Source organism: Thalassophryne amazonica, chromosome 10 (assembly GCF_902500255.1).
Source record: "Thalassophryne amazonica chromosome 10, fThaAma1.1, whole genome shotgun sequence".
NCBI classification, from domain to species: Eukaryota; Metazoa; Chordata; class Actinopteri; order Batrachoidiformes; family Batrachoididae; genus Thalassophryne; species Thalassophryne amazonica.
In genome coordinates, this window is record NC_047112.1 from 65,413,275 (window position 1) to 65,433,736 (window position 20,462).

Genomic DNA, 20,462 nt, shown 5'->3' on the forward strand with positions numbered 1-20,462 from the left:
AGCAAAAAAACATTTAAAGAAACTTGACAAACGTGTAAATAAATAAAATGGTTGAGTGCTACAACATACAGTGTGCTCACAATTTAAAATGCTTGAGCTTTTAAGTCTATTGTTATATGATGTAATTACTGTAGGCACAAAAGATTTGCTGTACCTTGTGCTCCTCATGTTCCATTGCAGGAGTCCGCCACTTGACCTGTTGCTTCTTAAGAAATACTGATGAAGAGGGTGGGTTGAATCATTTAGAATCTGGCTGTTCTATTATTTGTAGTTTCTTCTGGTCCTTAATGTACATGTTACCAAAAGCACATATAAGCCAAATGCTAGAACACTCTGCAAGAGAGCTTTGTAAAACATCTGGGACCTCATGTATAGAGCGTGCATACGCACAAAAACCTGGCGTACGTCCGTCTCCATGTCCACATGCAGATGTATCAAAAGTGACTTGAGCATGGAAATGTGCGGTGCGTCTCAAAAATCCTGGCTGGCATACGCACATTTCTACAGCTGTTGTACTCTCCAACATTTACAGGTGACGCAATAAGGAACCGTTAATAGTGTGAAAACAAGAAGTCATCAGAGTGATGTGCACATCAGAGACACACTGATGAACATTTAACACACCCACGTGTTTGCAATCATGTGGATGGATATAAAGTGATGCGTAAAATGCAGTGATGCCAGTAACGCGTTACTCTAATCTAACCACTTTTTTTTAGTAACGAGTAATCTAATGCGTTAATCTTTCCAAATCAGTAATCAGATTAAAGTTACTTCTCCAAGTCACTGTGCGTTACTATTATTTTTCATTGTGGGTCGATAGCAGCATTAAACTTGGTCCGTGGGCAGGAGGTCGGGGTTCGACTGAACTGCCCACTTTAAGCGAACTGTGAGCTTTTTATCCGCGGTTTTCTGCAGCAGCTACGACTCGTCCTCACCTCTTAAAGTGCGGTGACAACAGCACATCTGCACTGAGCTTTACCAAGACATTTTTATGCTTTTTTTCCTCTTTTATTTAGAATTCTGAGCTGAGCCGCTCCATATCTGCTGCTATAAACAGCTGATCCCCCGCGACGCGTCAACAACTAACACTATTTTCCACTCAAATGCACCTAAACTCTCTTTCTGAGGACCACATGATGTGAAAACGCAATAAAACTTTCTTACCTGTAAATCTGATCATGTTTTCTGCAAAAATAAATTCCATTCTTTGTGCTCAAACGCCAAAGCAGGGGCGAATCCAGATGGAATGGGGGCGTGGGGCAGGGATGTACCCCCCTCCCCCACAACACCCCTAGATTAAAGGTCCAGTTTTGAAGCCTTTTTTTACTACAACTACTAATACTACTTAAAATAATAATAATTTCGACAAGTAAAATGTTTAGAGAGAATTTAAATGTTAGAAAAATGTTAGAAAGAATTTAATAGTTACATTTATAAACAATGTAGGTGAGAAATGGCAAGTTTTACTGTTACAGTGCTGTCAACAGTTAAATATGAGGTCAAGAAAGAGGTCTTTATTTTACTTTTTATAAAACAAGTATTCATTTTCATTGAAGTCAAGAAAGGGTGACTATAAAGTGAGTTTTGGCAAAACAGGTATCATTGTCATGTTGAGGTGGCAGAGGGTTGTTGTCGGCAGCTGGGGAAAGTAACTAAAAAAGTAACTCGTAATCTAACTTAGTTACTTTTCCAATTGAGTAATCAGTAAAGTAACTAAGTTACTTTTTCAAGGAGTAATCAGTAATTAGATTACTTTTTCAAAGTAACTGTGGCAACACTGGTAAAATGGCACTAACAGTGGCGTTGTTAGAGGACCTTGCAAATGGTGCAATCCGACGTGAGCGTGTATTCAGAGAATGCAAGGATTTACTTCCAAATGAGGATAATTGGCTCATAAACAGATTTTGATTACCAAGGAGACTGTGACTGGAGGTATCAGGGGCATTCCAGCACAAAACAACACAAAGATGATGGTGAGCATTCTGAGAGCAGTCTAAACAGTCGCGAAGCTAGCCCAAAATGTAGAGCACATACCCTCCACTGTTGAGGTGCGTTCGAAGTGGAAAAATATCGTACGGTGGTCGAGGTGGACTCTAACTGTAATTTGACTGCATTCTGAATATTCTTACAGCGTCAAAACAGCATTTGACACAATCTGATCGCAGTCGGGGGTGACCTCGGCTGCACCTGCAGGGTACAATTGACATCACCACAACATCATTATAAATGCCATCATTTACTGGCCGTATATCAGCTGGCGACACAATATGTATTCTGAACACTTGATACATACACAATATGTATCAAGTGTTCAAGTGAGATCCATCGCACACGCTCTCTCCCCCACGCAGGAGCACCATGGCATCATATGTAATAATTGGCAGCATGGTGGTTTAGTGGTCATCACTATTGCCTCACAGCAAGAAGGTCATGGGATCGATTCCCACCTGTGGCCTTTCTGTGTGGAGTTTGCATGTTCTCCCCATGTGTCTGTGGGTTTCCTCCAGGTGCTCTGGTTTCCTCCCAAATTTAAAGACATGCAGGTTAGGTGGATTGGAAACTTTAAAATTGTCCAGGTCTCCCTTGTAAAAGAGAGCTCAATCTCAATTGGATTAACCTGGTTAAATAAAGGTTAAATTAAATTAAATTATTTTATAGTGGATGGTCTATCTGCCCTCCGATCATGGCGGATGTCACCATCCCACTTCACACCCATGTCACACGGAAGACATCACAGCTGATGGCTGCAGCGTGGCATGTGGTTGCCGTGTGGTGGGAAGCGCATCTGGAGCCGGTCCAACGGTGATTACTTACTTAATTTACATTGTAGTGCTTTGGTAAACGGTTGCATCGTCAGTCCTTTCAAAATGTATCTGTCATTATATGTTTATTACAGCTGTGACACCGTGGCAGTCTGGACGGGGTGGAACGGCCATGAGAACACAATATCACAGATACATCTCCCAACATATGAGGTGGACTGTCATGCTTATTGAATGAATATCATGCTTATTATGGGCATAAGTGGCGCACCACACAGTGCCTTTGACTTGCGTGGGGCAAGGTGCCGTGCAGCTGCATGTGGTGTTACAACTATGATGATCATCATAATTGACATACATTATGGAACTCATGAGAGGGCATGACAATGTATCTGTGATCTAAGGTTTATTATGGATATAACAGCCCCTTCAGATGTATGTGCGGTGCCCCGTGGCTGTGGAACACAGCTAGAGGTGTTCCAAAGGTGAGTTTTTATTTTTATTTATGTCCTCATTGCTTGCCAACGCAGGCGCACTGTCGTGGCTTGCACAGAGGTAGATCGTGTACATGTCACAATATGTGTTTCACAGCTGTGACACCCCGGTCAGCTGCGCTGTGGGGCACTGTGCAGTGCCTTTGACTTGCTGTGGGGCAGCAGCGGACGCCGCGCAGCTGCACATGGTGTTACAGCTATGATGATCATCATAATTCACATACATTATGTAACCCATGAGAGGGCATGACCATGTATCTGTAATCTGTGGTTTATTATGGATATAACTGCCTGTTCAGCTGCGCACACTGCTCCGCCACTCAGAGACTCGCTTAGTGTTCTCAGTTTGATTGCACAATGTTAATGTGTGCCACAAACATTGCACATTAGAATATTTCCTTTGCCCACCTCAAACAGGATGTGCAGGGATGAGACATGCTGGCAGGATTAGACATGCCTGCCCATGACAGATTTCCCTCGGATGTAATCGAACTGTTTCGAATGCTGTTTGATGCCGTGGGAATATTAAGTAAGCAGTCAGATTGCAGTTAGAGTCCACCTCAACCGCTGTTTGATATGGTTTCCACAACGAGTGCAGAGTGCAGAGTGCATGTGCTCTGACTGCATGAATGTGCTGACTTCTGTAAAAATGCTGTACGAGGATTTCGATTGCACCTCAAATTTGCCCGAATGTGGGTCGAATCCTCATTCATTCAGCATTTGGGCTAATTCGTGCCAAGTGTGATGGGGTATAAGAAAAAGTATCCTCTTCTGCAACTTTTTGGACTTATTTTGTGCACATTCATTAAATATTTGTATTGCCCACTTGATAAATGCCGTGTTTTTACATGGTGTGTGGTTTTATTTATTTATTTATTTATTTTTAAATACGACCATGTCCTTCCTGATATCAGGTAGTTTCCCACAGCCTTTACAGGATAGCAATGGTAGCTTAGTGGTAAAGTTCCTGAATAGAAATCAGAGCTTTTGGAAGGCGCGGGTTCGAGTCCCGTGGGTGGCATGTAAATTTTTTTGTTTGTTTTCAACCACATCGCACAGCTGCTGTGAAAAGCTGCTGTGTTCCCACATGCAGTTTTCATCTTTGAAGGGCAAAAATGTAAACTAGAAATTGAAGAAAGTGAAGTGAAAGTCTTATATTCTTATGTTTTCTGTGTATGGACAGTGGTTGGTCAATATTTCTAGCTGGATTTAAACATTAAGGAGAAGTCAGAAGGACATATTTTAAACAGGGTATGATTAACTGAGCTGCAAAAACCTCTCTGGCTGAAACAAACAAAATGAGCTGGATTCTTGACTTTCTCCTTAACTACGCCAAACAGACATACATCGGGCCAGTTCTAATATCAGTTAACCCCTTCAAACAGATGCCTTATTTCACTGAGAGAGAAGTTGAACTCTACCAAGGAGCTGTGCGTCCTGTTTATATCAGCTCTAAATCTCTGCAGATTTCAATGTAATTTATTGACCTGTGTTCTCCCTCTGTCATGCAGGCACAGTATGAGAACCCGCCCCACATCTATGCCTTGACTGATAACATGTACAGAAACATGTTGATTGACGGGGAGAATCAGTGTGTCATCATTAGGTGACTTTCCACACCCGACACTCATCATTGTGTTTCAAAACCATTATTGTTGTTTCTATTACCTCTGACAAAGAGGTTATGTTTTTGTTTGTCTGTGTCCCTTTCTGTCTTGTCTTTGTTTTTCAGCATGATATCTCAAAAGGACATGAAAATATTTAAATTACGTTTGGGGTGGAGATAAGCCTTGAGTGGATGTGATGTGGATCCATATCACGGGATCAAGCTTTTCTTTGATCTCTGATCATTTTACTTTGATTCTGTAATCAGGATTGCTGAACAGAGATCAGGATCATAGCTCAGGATAAGCCTCTTGATCAGATTTCCTTTCCTGATTACAAGTCAGACAGAAGAAAAGATGGACATATGGTGATGAAAACATAATTTCTGTCTCCAAAGATCAAAGATAAAGTTGAGCAGCCAAGGTCAAAGTTAAGCAATCTGGATCGAAGCTTAGAATCAAAGTAGATTTAATTTGGTCACCTGTTTTTTAATTTAGTCTTAGTCTTTAGTCAAATGTACTTTTTAGTTTTAGTCAAATTATGTAGAGGCTCACGTAGGGAGCACCACTGTACAAGTCGTGGGACGGCGGTAGAGGTTTGGAGCCAGGACTATGGTGATGCAGCAGCGTCCTGCTGACCAAAGCTTCAACATATCTCACTGCCATCGAAGACGAGCATGAGAGGAAAATGAGTCGACACTGAGTGAACTCATCTTCTACCGCTCACCACTGCTCAGGCTGCAGTGGTCTCTCTCAGTTGGGATGAACCACTATTAAGATTTTTAATATTCTGTGCATATCCGCACTCTGGCCTCATCACCAGAAACAAATAACTGCACTGCAAAACAACACATGACTTGCCGATGTACTAATTTGACAATGTTTTAAGTCACACGAATGGCAAAAATTTCAACTAAATCATGATTACTTACCCTCTCATGCATGTGTGTGGCTTCTAGTTTACATCCGGGGAACCTCGAAAGTAGTCCGGCAGCCTTACCACAAGCCCATTTTGCAGCGATGACCTGACACAGTCAGTCAGAAGCTGTGGATCAGACACTTTAACACAGTGAGACAGAGTAAAAATGTAAACTAACATACAGTATCTTTAATCTGAGCTTCTGAGAGCTGATCAGACACTTTAACACAGTGAGACAGGGTGTAAAAATGTAAACTAACATACAGTATCTTTAATCTGAGCTTCTGAGAGCTGATGAGACACTTTAACACAGTGAGACAGAGTGAAAATGTAAACTAACGTACAGTATCTTTAATCTGAACCTCTGAGAACTGATCAGACACTTTAACACAGTGAGACAGAGTGAAAATGTAAACTAACGTACAGTATCTTTAATCTGAGCTTCTGAGAGCTGATCAGACACTTTAACACAGTGAGACAGAGTGTAAAAATGTAAACTAACATACAGTATCGTTAATCTGAGCCTCTGAGAGCTGATCAGACACTTTAACACAGCGAGACAGTGTAAAAATGTAAACTAACATACAGTATCGTTAATCTGAGCCTCTGAGAGCTGATCAGACACTTTAACACAGCGAGACAGTGTAAAAATGTAAACTAACATACAGTATCGTTAATCTGAGCCTCTGAGAGCTGATCAGACACTTTAACACAGTGAGACAGTGTAAAAATGTAAACTAACATACAGTATCGTTAATCTGAGCCTCTGAGAGCTGATCAGACACTTTAACACAGCGAGACAGTGTAAAAATGTAAACTAACATACAGTATCGTTAATCTGAGCCTCTGAGAGCTGATCAGACACTTTAACACAGTGAGACAGTGTAAAAATGTAAACTAACATACAGTATCGTTAATCTGACCGTCTGAGAGCTGATCAGACGGTCAGATTTGAAGCAGAGTTGTAGTCTTACACACCTCTCTGCAGCTTCTCTCCCCCTGCCATCCCCTCATTACCCCATCCCCGTAGAGACGGTGCCTGCTCCCAGACTACCAATAACCAGCAAAAATCTATTTAAGCATAAAAATTAAAAAAGAAAAAATAATATAGCACCTTCAACTGCACCACAGACTAAAACAGTTAAATGTGGTCTATTAAACATCAGGTCTCTCTCTTCTAAGTCCCTGTTAGTAAATGATATAACAATTGATCAACATATTGATTTATTCTGCCTAACAGAAACCTGGTTACAGCAGGATGAATATGTTAGTTTAAATGAGTCAACACCCCCGAGTCACACTAACTGTCAGAATGCTCGTAGCTCGGGCCGGGGCGGAGGATTAGCAGCAATCTTCCATTCCAGCTTATTAATTAATCAAAAACCCAGACAGAGCTTTAATTCATTTGAAAGCTTGTCTCTTAGTCTTGTCCATCCAAATTGGAAGTCCCAAAAACCAGTTTTATTTGTTATTATCTATCGTCCACCTGGTCGTTACTGTGAGTTTCTCTGTGAATTTTCAGACCTTTTGTCTGACTTAGTGCTTAGCTCAGATAATTATAGTGGGTGATTTTAACATCCACACAGATGCTGAGAATGACAGCCTCAACACTGCATTTAATCTATTATTAGACTCTATTGGCTTTGCTCAAAAAGTAAATGAGTCCACCCACCACTTTAATCATATCTTAGATCTTGTTCTGACTTATGGTATGGAAATAGAAGACTTAACAGTATTCCCTGAAAACTCCCTTCTGTCTGATCATTTCTTAATAACATTTACATTGGGGAATAAGTTTCATTACACTAGAAGTCTTTCAGAAAGCGCTGTAACTGTTTAAGGATATGATTCCTTCTTTATGTTCTCTAATGCCATATACCAACACAGTGCAGAGTAGCTACCTAAACTCTGTAAGTGAGATAGAGTATCTCGTCAATAGTTTTACATCCTCATTGAAGACAACTTTGGATGCTGTAGCTCCTCTGATAAAGAGAGCTTTAAATCAGAAGTGTCTGACTCCGTGGTATAACTCACAAACTCGTAGCTTAAAGCAGATAACCCGTAAGTTGGAGAGGAAATGGCGTCTCACTAATTTAGAAGATCTTCACTTAGCCTGGAAAAAGAGTCTGTTGCTCTATAAAAAAGCCCTCCGTAAAGCTAGGACATCTTTCTACTCATCACTAATTGAAGAAAATAAGAACAACCCCAGGTTTCTTTTCAGCACTGTAGCCAGGCTGACAAAGAGTCAGAGCTTTATTGAGCCAAGTATTCCTTTAACTTTAACTAGTAATGACTTGATGACTTTCTTTGCTAATAAAATTTTAACTATTAGAGAAAAAATTACTCATAACCATCCCAAAGACGTATCGTTATCTTTGGCTGCTTTCAGTGATGCCGGTATTTGGTTAGACTCTTTCTCTCCGATTGTTCTGAGTTATTTTCATTAGTTACTTCATCCAAACCATCAACATGTTTATTAGACCCCATTCCTACCAGGCTGCTCAAGGAAGCCCTACCATTATTTAATGCTTCGATCTTAAATATGATCAATCTATCTTTGTTAGTTGGCTATGTACCACAGGCTTTTAAGGTGGCAGTAATTAAACCATTACTTAAAAAGCCATCACTTGACCCAGCTATCTTAGCTAATTATAGGCCAATCTCCAACCTTCCTTTTCTCTAAAAAATTCTTGAAAGGGTAGTTGTAAAACAGCTAACTGATCATCTGCAGAGGAATGGTCTATTTGAAGAGTTTCAGTCAGGTTTTAGAATTCATCATAGTACAGAAACAGCATTAGTGAAGGTTACAAATGATCTTCTTATGGCCTCGGACAGTGGACTCATCTCTGTGCTTGTTCTGTTAGACCTCAGTGCTGCTTTTGATACTGTTGACCATAAAATTTTATTACAGAGATTAGAGCATGCCATAGGTATTAAAGGCACTGCGCTGCGGTGGTTTGAATCATATTTGTCTAATAGATTACAATTTGTTCATGTAAATGGGGAATCTTCTTCACAGACTAAAGTTAATTATGGAGTTCCACAAGGTTCTGTGCTAGGACCAATTTTATTCACTTTATACATGCTTCCCTTAGGCAGTATTATTAGACGGTATTGCTTAAATTTTCATTGTTACGCAGATGATACCCAGCTTTATCTATCCATGAAGCCAGAGGACACACACCAATTAGCTAAACTGCAGGATTGTCTTACAGACATAAAGACATGGATGACCTCTAATTTCCTGCTTTTAAACTCAGATAAAACTGAAGTTATTGTACTTGGCCCCACAAATCTTAGAAACATGGTGTCTAACCAGATCCTTACTCTGGATGGCATTACCCTGACCTCTAGTAATACTGTGAGAAATCTTGGAGTCATTTTTGATCAGGATATGTCATTCAAAGCGCATATTAAACAAATATGTAGGACTGCTTTTTTGCATTTATGCAATATCTCTAAAATCAGAAAGGTCTTGTCTCAGAGTGATGCTGAAAAACTAATTCATGCTTTTATTTCCTCTAGGCTGGACTATTGTAATTCATTATTATCAGGTTGTCCTAAAAGTTCCCTAAAAAGCCTTCAGTTAATTCAAAATGCTGCAGCTAGAGTACTGACGGGGACTAGAAGGAGAGAGCATATCTCACCCATATTGGCCTCTCTTCATTGGCTTCCTGTTAATTCTAGAATAGAATTTAAAATTCTTCTTCTTACTTATAAGGTTTTGAATAATCAGGTCCCATCTTATCTTAGGGACCTCGTAGTACCATATCACCCCAATAGAGCGCTTCGCTCTCAGACTGCAGGCTTACTTGTAGTTCCTAGGGTTTGTAAGAGTAGAATGGGAGGCAGAGCCTTCAGCTTTCAGGCTCCTCTCCTGTGGAACCAGCTCCCAATTCAGATCAGGGAGACATACACCCTCTCTACTTTTAAGATTAGGCTTAAAACTTTCCTTTTTGCTAAAGCTTATAGTTAGGGCTGGATCAGGTGACCCTGAACCATCCCTTAGTTATGCTGCTATAGACGTAGACTGCTGGGGGGTTCCCATGATGCACTGTTTCTTTCTCTTTTTGCTCTGTATGCACCACTCTGCATTTAATCATTAGTGATCGATCTCTGCTCCCCTCCACAGCATGTCTTTTTCCTGGTTCTCTCCCTCAGCCCCAACCAGTCCCAGCAGAAGACTGCCCCTCCCTGAGCCTGGTTCTGCTGGAGGTTTCTTCCTGTTAAAAGGGAGTTTTTCCTTCCCACTGTAGCCAAGTGCTTGCTCACAGGGGGTCGTTTTGACCGTTTGGGTTTTACATAATTATTGTATGGCCTTGCCTTACAATATAAAGCGCCTTGGGGCAACTGTTTGTTGTGATTTGGCGCCATATAAAAAAATTGATTGATTGATTGATTGATCAGACACTTTAACACAGTGAGACAGAGTGTAAAAATCTAAACTAACATACAGTATCTTTAATCTGAGCCTCTGAGAGCTGATCAGACACTTTAACACAGTGAGACAGAGTGTAAAAATGTAAATTAACATACAGTATCTTTAATCTGAGCCTCTGAGAGCTGATCAGACACTTTAACACAGTGAGACAGTGTAAAAATGTAAACCAACATACAGTATCTTTAATCTGAGCCTCTGAGAGCTGATCAGACACTTTAACACAGTGACACAGAGTGTAAAAATGTAAATTAACATACAGTATCTTTAATCTGAGCCTCTGAGAGCTGATCAGACACTTTAACACAGTGAGACAGTGTAAAAATGTAAACCAACATACAGTATCTTTAATCTGAGCCTCTGAGAGCTGATCAGACACTTTAACACAGTGACACAGAGTGTAAAAATGTAAATTAACATACAGTATCTTTAATCTGAGCTTCTGAGAGCTGATCAGTCACTTTAACACAGTGAGACAGTGTAAAAATGTAAATTAACATACAGTATCTTTAATCTGAGCCTCAAAGAGCTGATCAGACACTTTAACATAGTGAGACAGTGTGTAAAAATGTAAATTAACATACAGTATCTTTAATCTGAGCCTCAGATAACTGATCAGTCTCTTTAACACAGTGAGACAGAGTGTAAAAATGTAAACTAACATACAGTATCTTTAATCTGAGCCTCTGAGAGCTGATCAGACACTTTAACACAGTGACACAGAGTGTAAAAATGTAAATTAATATACAGTATCTTTAATCTGAGCCTCAAAGAGCTGATCAGACACTTTAACACAGTGAGACAGTGTAAAAATGTAAATTAACATACAGTATCTTTAATCTGAGCCTCAAAGAGCTGATCAGACACTTTAACACAGTGACACAGTGTAAAAATGTAAATTAATATACAGTATCTTTAATCTGAGCCTCAAAGAGCTGATCAGACACTTTAACACAGTGAGACAGTGTAAAAATGTAAATTAACATACAGTATCTTTAATCTGAGCCTCAGAGAGCTGATCAGACACTTTAACATAGTGAGACAGAGTAAAAATGTAAATTAATATACAGTATCTTTAATCTGAGCCTCAGAGAACTGATCAGTCTCTTTAACACAGTGAGACAGTGTAAAAATGTAAATTAACATACAGTATCTTTAATCTGAGCCTCAGAGAGCTGATCAGACACTTTAACACAGTGAGACAGAGTAAAAATGTAAACTAACATACAGTATCTTTAATCTGAGCCTCTGAGAGCTGATCAGACACTTTAACACAGTGAGACAGAGTAAAAATGTAAACTAACATACAGTATCTTTAATCTGAGCCTCTGAGAGCTGATCAGACACTTTAACACAGTGAGACAGGGTGTAAAAATGTAAATTAACATACAGTATCTTTAATCTGAGCCTCAGAGAACTGATCAGTCTCTTTAACACAGTGAGACAGAGTGTAAAAATGTAAATTAACATACAGTATCTTTAATGTGAACCTCTGAGAGCTGATCAGACACTTTAACACAGTGAGACAGGGTGTAAAAATGTAAATTAACATACAGTATCTTTAATCTGAGCCTCAGAGAACTGATCAGTCTCTTTAACACAGTGAGACAGAGTGTAAAAATGTAAATTGACATACAGTATCTTTAATCTGAGCCTCAGAGAGCTGATCAGTCTCTTTAACACAGTGAGACAGAGTAAAAATGTAAACTAACATACAGTATCTTTAATCTGAGCCTCTGAGAGCTGATCAGACACTTTAACACAGTGAGACAGGGTGTAAAAATGTAAATTAACATACAGTATCTTTAATCTGAGCCTCAGAGAACTGATCAGTCTCTTTAACACAGTGAGACAGAGTGTAAAAATGTAAATTGACATACAGTATCTTTAATCTGAGCCTCAGAGAGCTGATCAGTCTCTTTAAATGGGCTTCCTCAAGAGTGAGGTTGATGTCTCCCTTTGAGATAGGCTGAGAAGTTCAGCCATAATTTGGGAGCTTGGAGTAGCGCTGCTGCTCCTTCGCGTTGAAAGGAGCCATCTGAGATGGTTCGGCCATCTGGTAAGGATGCCTCCTGGGTGCCTCCCTATGGATGTGTTCCAGGTATATCCATCTGGGAGGAGACCCCGGGGAAGACCTAGGACTAGGTGGAGAGATTATATCTCCACAATGGCCTGGGAACGCCTCGGGATACCCCAGTCAGAGGTGGTCAGTGTGGCCCGGGAAAGGAAAGTCTGGGGTCCCGTGCTGGAGCTGTTGCCCCCGCGACCCGACCCCGGATAAGCGGGTTGAAGATGAGTGAATGTTGTTGGCAAAGTTTACATTAAAATGGATGTTTGCTGCACATTCTGAAAAACCAGCCACTAAATAATCCGCCCTGAAGCTGCCGCTGATGTTACGACCTGTGCTGCTGTACATTTGTGATGTTTTCTATTTTTGCATGTGGCAGTGGTGAGAGTGGAGCTGGGAAGACAGTGGCTGCCAAATATATCATGGGTTACATTTCTAAAGTATCTGGAGGAGGATCAAAAGTGCAGGTGAACTCAGCACACGACATGATGCTGCTGCTTCCGTCACTCAACGCTCATTATGACTCAGAACACATTTAAACTTCCTGCATGTTGTGGGGTGCGGCTGTGTGTGTGTGTGTGTGTGTGTATATGCGTACTTCAGCATGTGAAAGACATTATCTTACAGTCGAATCCTCTGCTGGAGGCCTTCGGTAACGCCAAGACTGTTCGCAATAACAACTCTAGTCGTTTTGTGAGTAAGATTTTGCCCTCATTCTTTCACCTTCTCATCTTTGTCTTCATTTGCTTGTTTCTCACCTTTGCTCCCTTCCAGCATCAGTACACTCAGCAGAGTTTAATCACTTAGATTTGCTTAACAGTTTCACCTGTTAGCAAGATGAATCTGTCAAAGGAAAACAACTAAACTTTGTCTGAGTCGACAGTTATCACCTGCTGGAGTCAGTGGCTACAAAGAAAACCTGCACCCTCTCGGCCCTTTGTGGAACATTTTGGACACGACTGTTTTACAGGAACCATGTATGTGCACATCAGCACAGATTATTTTGGAGCTCAAACTCAAGTTTGAGCTCCAAACGTCAATGAATGTTATTCAATGCTAACTTTATTTTGTAGTGTTAAATTAACACAGTCCTATTCAACAAAGTGTGAAATCAACTCTGCAGTAGAACCTGAGTGCACTCCTTTAGTGCTGATCAGCCTGATTTCCACTATGATAAAGCTGACTTAAGATTATTTTGAATGGGACATTTGCTAAAGTGTTATTTAACAATGCAGCACCGACTGTGCACAGGCGCTTACCGTTGTTAAATTATAATATGTATGTTATGGTTGTCACCCAAAAGCCGGCTTGGACTCCAAAGCAGGAGGTTGAACAGATGAATGAAACCAGATTTATTGTACAGAAATGAGTAAAGGGAAAATGCAGCAGAATTATGAATGGTGATGAGGAGGTCTGGAGAGAGGAGATCCAGCCCATGTTGCAGTGGAAACAGGAAGCCGCAGCCCAAGATCAGCTGTGCAGATGGAGATCCAGGCCAGTGTTAGAGATGAGGTGGTGGTGAGTCCGGGGGCCAGCTGGCTGCCTGTGGAGCTGACGGAGGGAGGTGTCACTGCCGAGGAGGACAGACAGGTTGAGTGCAGGTGTTGGAACACCTGAGCCACCACGACTCACAGTTCAGTCCGTAACAAGACAGAAAATAGCTGTTAGTTACAGAGCGTCAGAGCGCAGCAAAAAGGGGGGGGGGGGGGGGGGGGGCAGACGAGCAGGAACCAAGGCAGCACACAGCAATAATGACTGTCGATTTGAGAGCATGATTTCTCAAAATGTTCAAAACTGTTTGTGGAGCAAAGAATTTATTTTTGAAAGTTACACTGGCTTGGTGTTAATTGTAGTTTAAATAAATAAATCACCTTTGTGTTGATATCGGCCAAATGGGTGCCTTTGTTGCTTGTGTTGCCAAAAATGAAGGTTGATGTGCTTCAGTATTTAATAAACTCTTCCTGTCATCGAGGCTGACCTCTCTGGCACAATTTCATTGAAATTCATTTGCAACATTTTGAGATATCTTGTTCACAGTTGGACAAACAGAGGAGTCTTGCAGCGTATTAGAACCATCCGAGCTGACTTTGATTTTTGTGTCTACCAGGGTAAATATTTTGAGATTCAGTTCAGCAGAGGGGGAGAACCAGATGGTGGCAAAATCTCTAACTTCCTGTTGGAAAAGTCGAGGGTGGTGAGCCAGAATGAGAACGAGAGGAACTTCCACATTTACTACCAGGTCAGATGAAGAGGCCTGACCCTCTTTACATCTCACATCACATCTGCTGACTTAATCTGGATAAGCAGCATTTCATACTGTTCATTCATTCATTTATTTTATTTTAGTGTCCTGAAATTGACACAAAACTTTTACTTGGCCTTTTTCCATCAAGAGGAAACAAGCTCCTTTCTGGTTTGAGCACCAAATTTTGAACTGTTCAGAGTATTTTGACCAACAATGAAGCAAAAACTTGGTTCACAGCTGGGAGAAAACAAGATGAACTGTGACCTTCCACTGATAACACAACGGTTCCACTCAAACGGGTCGGTTTGCAACTGAGGTTCAAATCACCATGAACAGCACCGACTAAAGAGTCTGTACCCTGTTGGTGAAAAAGGCCTGTTCGCCCTATTTAGGTTTCAAATCCCGCAAAATCTCGCAAAAACTTTGAAGAGTTCGCCGCTCTGTGAGATGTCAGTTACATTGAGAACTGCAATGAAACACTCTGATCAGGCTGCACTTGAACCACTGCTCACGGACAACAGCATTAACATCACAACATAAAACTCTTTGTATATTGTGCCTAAAGCACTCGTGAATATATGTATTTTTAGACATTCTTATTGTGTTTATTTTATGTAAACATGCGAGATGCTCAGGTTGTTCCTCCGTTATTTTCAATGGGGTTCGCTGTGAGCTGCGATCGCTTCCTGTTCATGTTGTTCTGGGGAAAAGTGATGTTTACTCTTTAACGTCCTACTTATTGTCCCTTACAACACTGTTTGTCCTCTTTGTTCCAGAGTAATATACGAGGTCTATTAGAAAAGTATCCGACCTTATTATTTTTTTCAAAAACCATATGGATTTGAATCACGTGTGATTACATCAGACATGCTTGAACCCTCGTGGGCATGCGAGAGTTTTTTCACGCCTGTCAGTTATGTCATTCGCCTGTGGGCAGTCTTTGAGTGAGGAGTCGTCCACCCTCTCGTCGATTTTTTCATTGTTTAGGAATGGCTCAGAGACTGCTGCTTTGTTTGATCAAAATTTTTTCAAAACTGTAAGGCACAACTGAGTGGACACCATTCGATAAATTCAGCTGGTTTTCGGTAAAAATTTTAACGGCTGATGAGAGATTTTGGTCTGGTAGTGTCGCTTTAAGGACGGCCCACGGCGCCTGACGGCAATCTGCGCTTCGAGGCGGCAGCGTCTTGCCGTTTCAAGTTGAAAATTTCCACATTTCAGGCTCTGTTGACCCAGTAAGTCGTGAGAGAACAGAGAACTTTCAGAAGAAGTCGGCATGAGGAGTTTATTCGGACATTCCATTGTTAATGGGCATTTTGTAATGAAAGAACGTGTGGGCAAAGTCGCATGTCGGGCCGGACCCGACCGCGGGGGCTCGCGACAGGAAAAACACCTCCGTTGGAAACCTTAACGGGCAAGTTGGAACATGCCCAAGCTGTTAAACAATTTCTCAGTTACTCACTTGTTGAAAGCCATCAAAAGCCGCCTGAATTTTACAAATGGTTTTCAACACGGGGGTGTTTTTCTTGTCGCAGCGCACACAGATTCGCTGAGTCGTCACGGAAACGACTCGGCGAATTTGCGCGTACGTCTTTCATTAAAAAATGTCCTTAAACAGTGGAATGTCCACATAAAGTCCTCATGCCAGCCTCTTCTGAATCTTCTCTGTTCTCTCACGACGTCCTGGGTGAATTAAGCCTTAAATTAGGATGTTTTCAGGTTGAAACAGGCCGACGACGGCGCCTGGAAGTGCTGCACGACGTCCCACTCCATGGGAAGTCCTTACACCGACAGAAACACCCCATAATCTCTCATCAGCCATCAGCGAAAACCATCTTAATTTCTCGAATAGTGTCCACTCGGATATTCCTCACAGGTCCAGAAAAAATTTTGATAAAGCAACGCGCGCCGTCTCAAGCAGCGTGTGAAACAAAGGAATTCAGCCGAGAGGGCGGGACCACATCTCACTCAAGGCCTGCCCACAGGGAAATGACGTCACCGACACGCGTGAAAAAACTCACGCATGCGCACGAGGGTTCAAGCATGATTGGTGTAATCGCACGTCATTCAAATCCATATAGTTAAAAAAAATAATAAAAGGGTCGGTTTATTATCTAATAGACCTCGTATATAAGATGGCTATTTCAATTTTAATTTATTTTCATTTATATAGCACCAAATCACAACAGCGTTCCTGCTGCTGGGGGAAACTTTGGAGCGGAGTTTACTGTGGTCTGACAGCAATTTTTTTGTGACAGTTTTGTGACATATATACTCCCAAGCTGTAAGGGGAGCTAGGACTGTTGCATCAGCTGCATCAGAATGTCTATGGGTGTGTGCAGCCCTCCATGGTTGGCCTGAAACACTGCCAGCAGAGCGCACTCCCCTCCGTAGTGGATGAAGAGGCCTCTGTGGTCCTCAGACATCAGCTCTATGTGGAAGCTGTCCAGAGCCTGAGCCAGCGCATCAGCTTGTGTGACTGTCTGAAATTCAGTTTGTGTTTATGAAGGTACACGCAGGTTAAACGTAGCAGACACAGATTATTTGGAATATTTGTTTTAGCAAGTTTTCAGGGTCGCATGCATGCAGCCTCTTATTAACGTGATGAAAAGCATAAAAAAATATACATTTTGGTCGTATAATGTTCATTTGCAATTGTCGTCTTGTGGATTCTCTATGTTGTTTAAACTGCAGTGACTCGCTGGCGCGCAAGGGATTATGGGATATTTCAATAGGGCGAATTGACACAGACATGTTCCTGCTGAACAGCTACATGCATTATTGTTTTGCAGCTGATAGAGGGCGCCAGCACTCAGCAGAAAGAGGGCTTGGGCATCATGACCCCAGACTATTATTACTACCTCAACCAGTCTGGAACCTACAAGGTGGATGGAACCAATGATAGCAAAGACTTCTCCGAGACTATGGTACAAACAGTACACACAAACATCAATAATAATAATAATAGTAATAATAATGATAACAACAGTAAGTTTATCCCAGCATTGACTGGGTGAGAGGCAGGTTACACCCTGGATAGTCTGTCACAGGCCACGTATAGACACACAAACACATTCACACTCCCACTCACACCTGAGTCCAGTACACCTAATGCATGTCTTTGGTAGTAGGAGGAAGTCAGAGTATCTGGAGGGAACCCAATGAGGTGGGAAGTGAACCTGGGACCTTCTTGCTGTGAGGCAACATTCCTGAGGGGCAGATCTGGCTCCAGTTGAAAGGGGGCAGAGGTGTTATGCCTTGTTGGGTGCACTAGGGGGGTCCAGAGAAAAGCCCCCCATCTCCAGAAAATTAAGAAATTCTATAGCTTTTTTCCTGAATTTTAAAACGGTGTGGGACGCGCAATAATGACTCTGTAGTCATCATTTTTATACATTTTTTTATTTGAAACACTGGGGATGTTCTACAGTAATTCTGCATGCAGCAGCGTTCTTCAATCACTCTTTGTTTATGCAAGAACCTTCCCCTGTTTTATCACTCCTTTGGTCAGCAACCGCCTCAGTCCCCCTCTAGATCCACCCGTAGATCTATCCATAAATGTTTATGTTAGTGGGTTCAAATGTGGAGCTTAGGTAAGAATGCTCATGATGAAGAAGAGGATGAAGAACACAACCTTGAATCTCACGTTTTTCCTTGTGTCCTGGTTTCCAGGAGGCCATGCAGGTGATTGGGATCCCGGGTGACATCCAGGCTCAGGTGCTGCAGATCATCGGCGGAATCCTCCACCTGGGAAACATCAGTTTCATAGAAGCAGGCAACTATGGGCAGGTGGAGAGCACCGACTGTGAGTGACAGTGGTGATTCACATTTCTGGTACTGTGACAGGTGACTATTGTTATGGCCCCTTCACACATAGTGCAAAGTTTGGACGGCGTTGAGACAAAAACAGCAAAACAGCGCAAAACAGTTCGAAATTAGCGCACAAAACATTGTGCCGACGGGCAGGCATGCACGAACCCGGTGCAAGAGTTTGTGCATGCGCCGGTGTCTTTCAAGCAGGAACAATGCCAGGTGCAGCACATGGCATTGCTTATGTGGTAGAAATAAAAAAATAAAAACCAGCCGGTACCTGTGGAACCACATTGCGCCACTTATGTGGAATAATTTAAAAAAAAAACAGAGAAAAATACACCACTTACTGGATGTGAACTCGCACCTTTCAAAAGCTCTGATTGCCAGTCAGCAACTTTACCACTGAGCTACAGAAATGTCCTTTGAAAGTTGCGGGAATCTGCCTCATATCAGGAAGGACATGGAAGTATTACAAAAAAAATTAAAATCACACCATATAAAAACATCGCATTTATCAAGCGAGCAATACAAATATGATCCGTTCAGTTCCTCTGTAAATGACTCATGGTCACAGACATACAGTCATGAAATGACATGAGTGAGAAACAGTTCACTCATCTCATTCATGTCCACATCTGCCAGTGCGTCTCCAACTGGCCGCGCATGTGTGTCTTCTGGACCACGCACCGTAAGACACTGCATCATGTGGAACAGAGCTCACGTGGGTGACATGACAGTGAGATCACCTGCTGCATGTTCTGATCTGATGGTCTGTTTCAAGCTGGGAGCAGCCCAGTCCATGTGTGCACGCTCACTTGCTGCAGCTCGTCGCCACAGTGATATATTTTTATTTATGTCCACCATCTCAGCGCACAGACCAAAGCCACACTCCTGTGGGACTTAGACAAATTTCTTTGCAAGTACAAAGGTGATTGTCTGCAGTCTGTTGTTGTGCCAAGAGTGCGACTGGCCACACATTTTCTAAGTGCAATGCAAGCGGTGTTAGATGTTTGTGCGTGTCACCTGGAATTTGCCCGACACCTGCCGCGAGGGGGTGTGATGGGTTCGCACAGCGCACACTTTCTTTCAGCCACTGGTGTACGCAAATAGTTGTAGCAACAGATGTACGAGGCATTGGAGGCAGGGACGACATTACACAGTTTGCACACGATTCCTGCGTCATGCGCACTAATTGTGCACTAGGTCCAAACTTCGCACTATGTGTGAAGGGGCCCTTAAATATTTTTGACATTTTTGGTGGCAGTAGTAAGTGTATTGAAGAAAACCTTCTGGTATTTGGCTGTTATGTTGACTTGTGAGATGTTTCCAAGTCAACATCGCCGTGGTGATTCATAAAATCTGCAAAGCAAAATAGAAGAAAGATTTTGTTGCAGCTGAAGCCCCGAAGTAAAACTAAGTACTACTGCTCCTACTAATACTACTATTACTAGTACTATGGGAACCTGGAAAACTGACAGATTTCATAAAAATAATTCTCTGTAGTGCCTCTGGTATATTGTAAATATCACATATAAATATTTGATATTCAGAGTAGTTTTGTCCCATTTTGTGTATTCTGTGGTCTGTGATTAAATGAAGAATGTGCTTTCTTCATTCATTTTCTGCCATTTATCTGGGTCTGAGCAGCAGACTAGCAGTGGGAGCAGATGAAGCAGCTCAGTCCATACTTTCCTGTCCTCGGCCAAGCCCTCTAGCTCTCCCTGCGGGAACCAGGGGGGTGCCAGCTGTGACATGTAAGCATGTCCTTGGTCTTCCCTGGAGTCTCCTTGAAGTAAAATAAAATAAAAAATAATTGGGAGTTATAGCAGGCAGGAAGAATGGTCAGTATATCTCAGGTGGGGGGGGGGGGGGGGGGGGGGATGTAGAAGAGTCATCAAGAGCCAGAGTTCAGTAACCACAGTTCCTAATTGCGGAATTATCCAAAACACAGACACAGGTCAGTAATCAAAAATTCTCATACCACTAAGTCTAAAATGGCAGGTGATAAACAGGAGACTGGCATGTCTGTAACGTGGAACCAAGAACACCCTGATTTGGAATGTTAGAGAGCAGGGTAGGATTTAATACAATTTCGGGACAAAGACAGTCTAATGGCAGT

The 20,462-nt window shown here is 41.9% G+C and overlaps 1 protein-coding gene across 1 annotated transcript in view; it reads left to right on the plus strand.

Annotated features, from left to right (window-relative positions):
* Positions 1 to 20,462, plus strand: part of myo1f (myosin IF) — an 80,450-nt gene that overhangs the window by 29,425 nt on the left and 30,563 nt on the right. Inside the window, exons 3-9 of the mRNA XM_034180152.1 lie at positions 4,600 to 4,689; positions 4,771 to 4,865; positions 12,668 to 12,755; positions 12,892 to 12,981; positions 14,396 to 14,527; positions 17,326 to 17,460; positions 18,203 to 18,335. Of these exons, the coding sequence (XP_034036043.1) occupies positions 4,600 to 4,689; positions 4,771 to 4,865; positions 12,668 to 12,755; positions 12,892 to 12,981; positions 14,396 to 14,527; positions 17,326 to 17,460; positions 18,203 to 18,335 (763 nt within the window). The remainder of the gene's footprint in view (positions 1 to 4,599; positions 4,690 to 4,770; positions 4,866 to 12,667; positions 12,756 to 12,891; positions 12,982 to 14,395; positions 14,528 to 17,325; positions 17,461 to 18,202; positions 18,336 to 20,462) is intronic.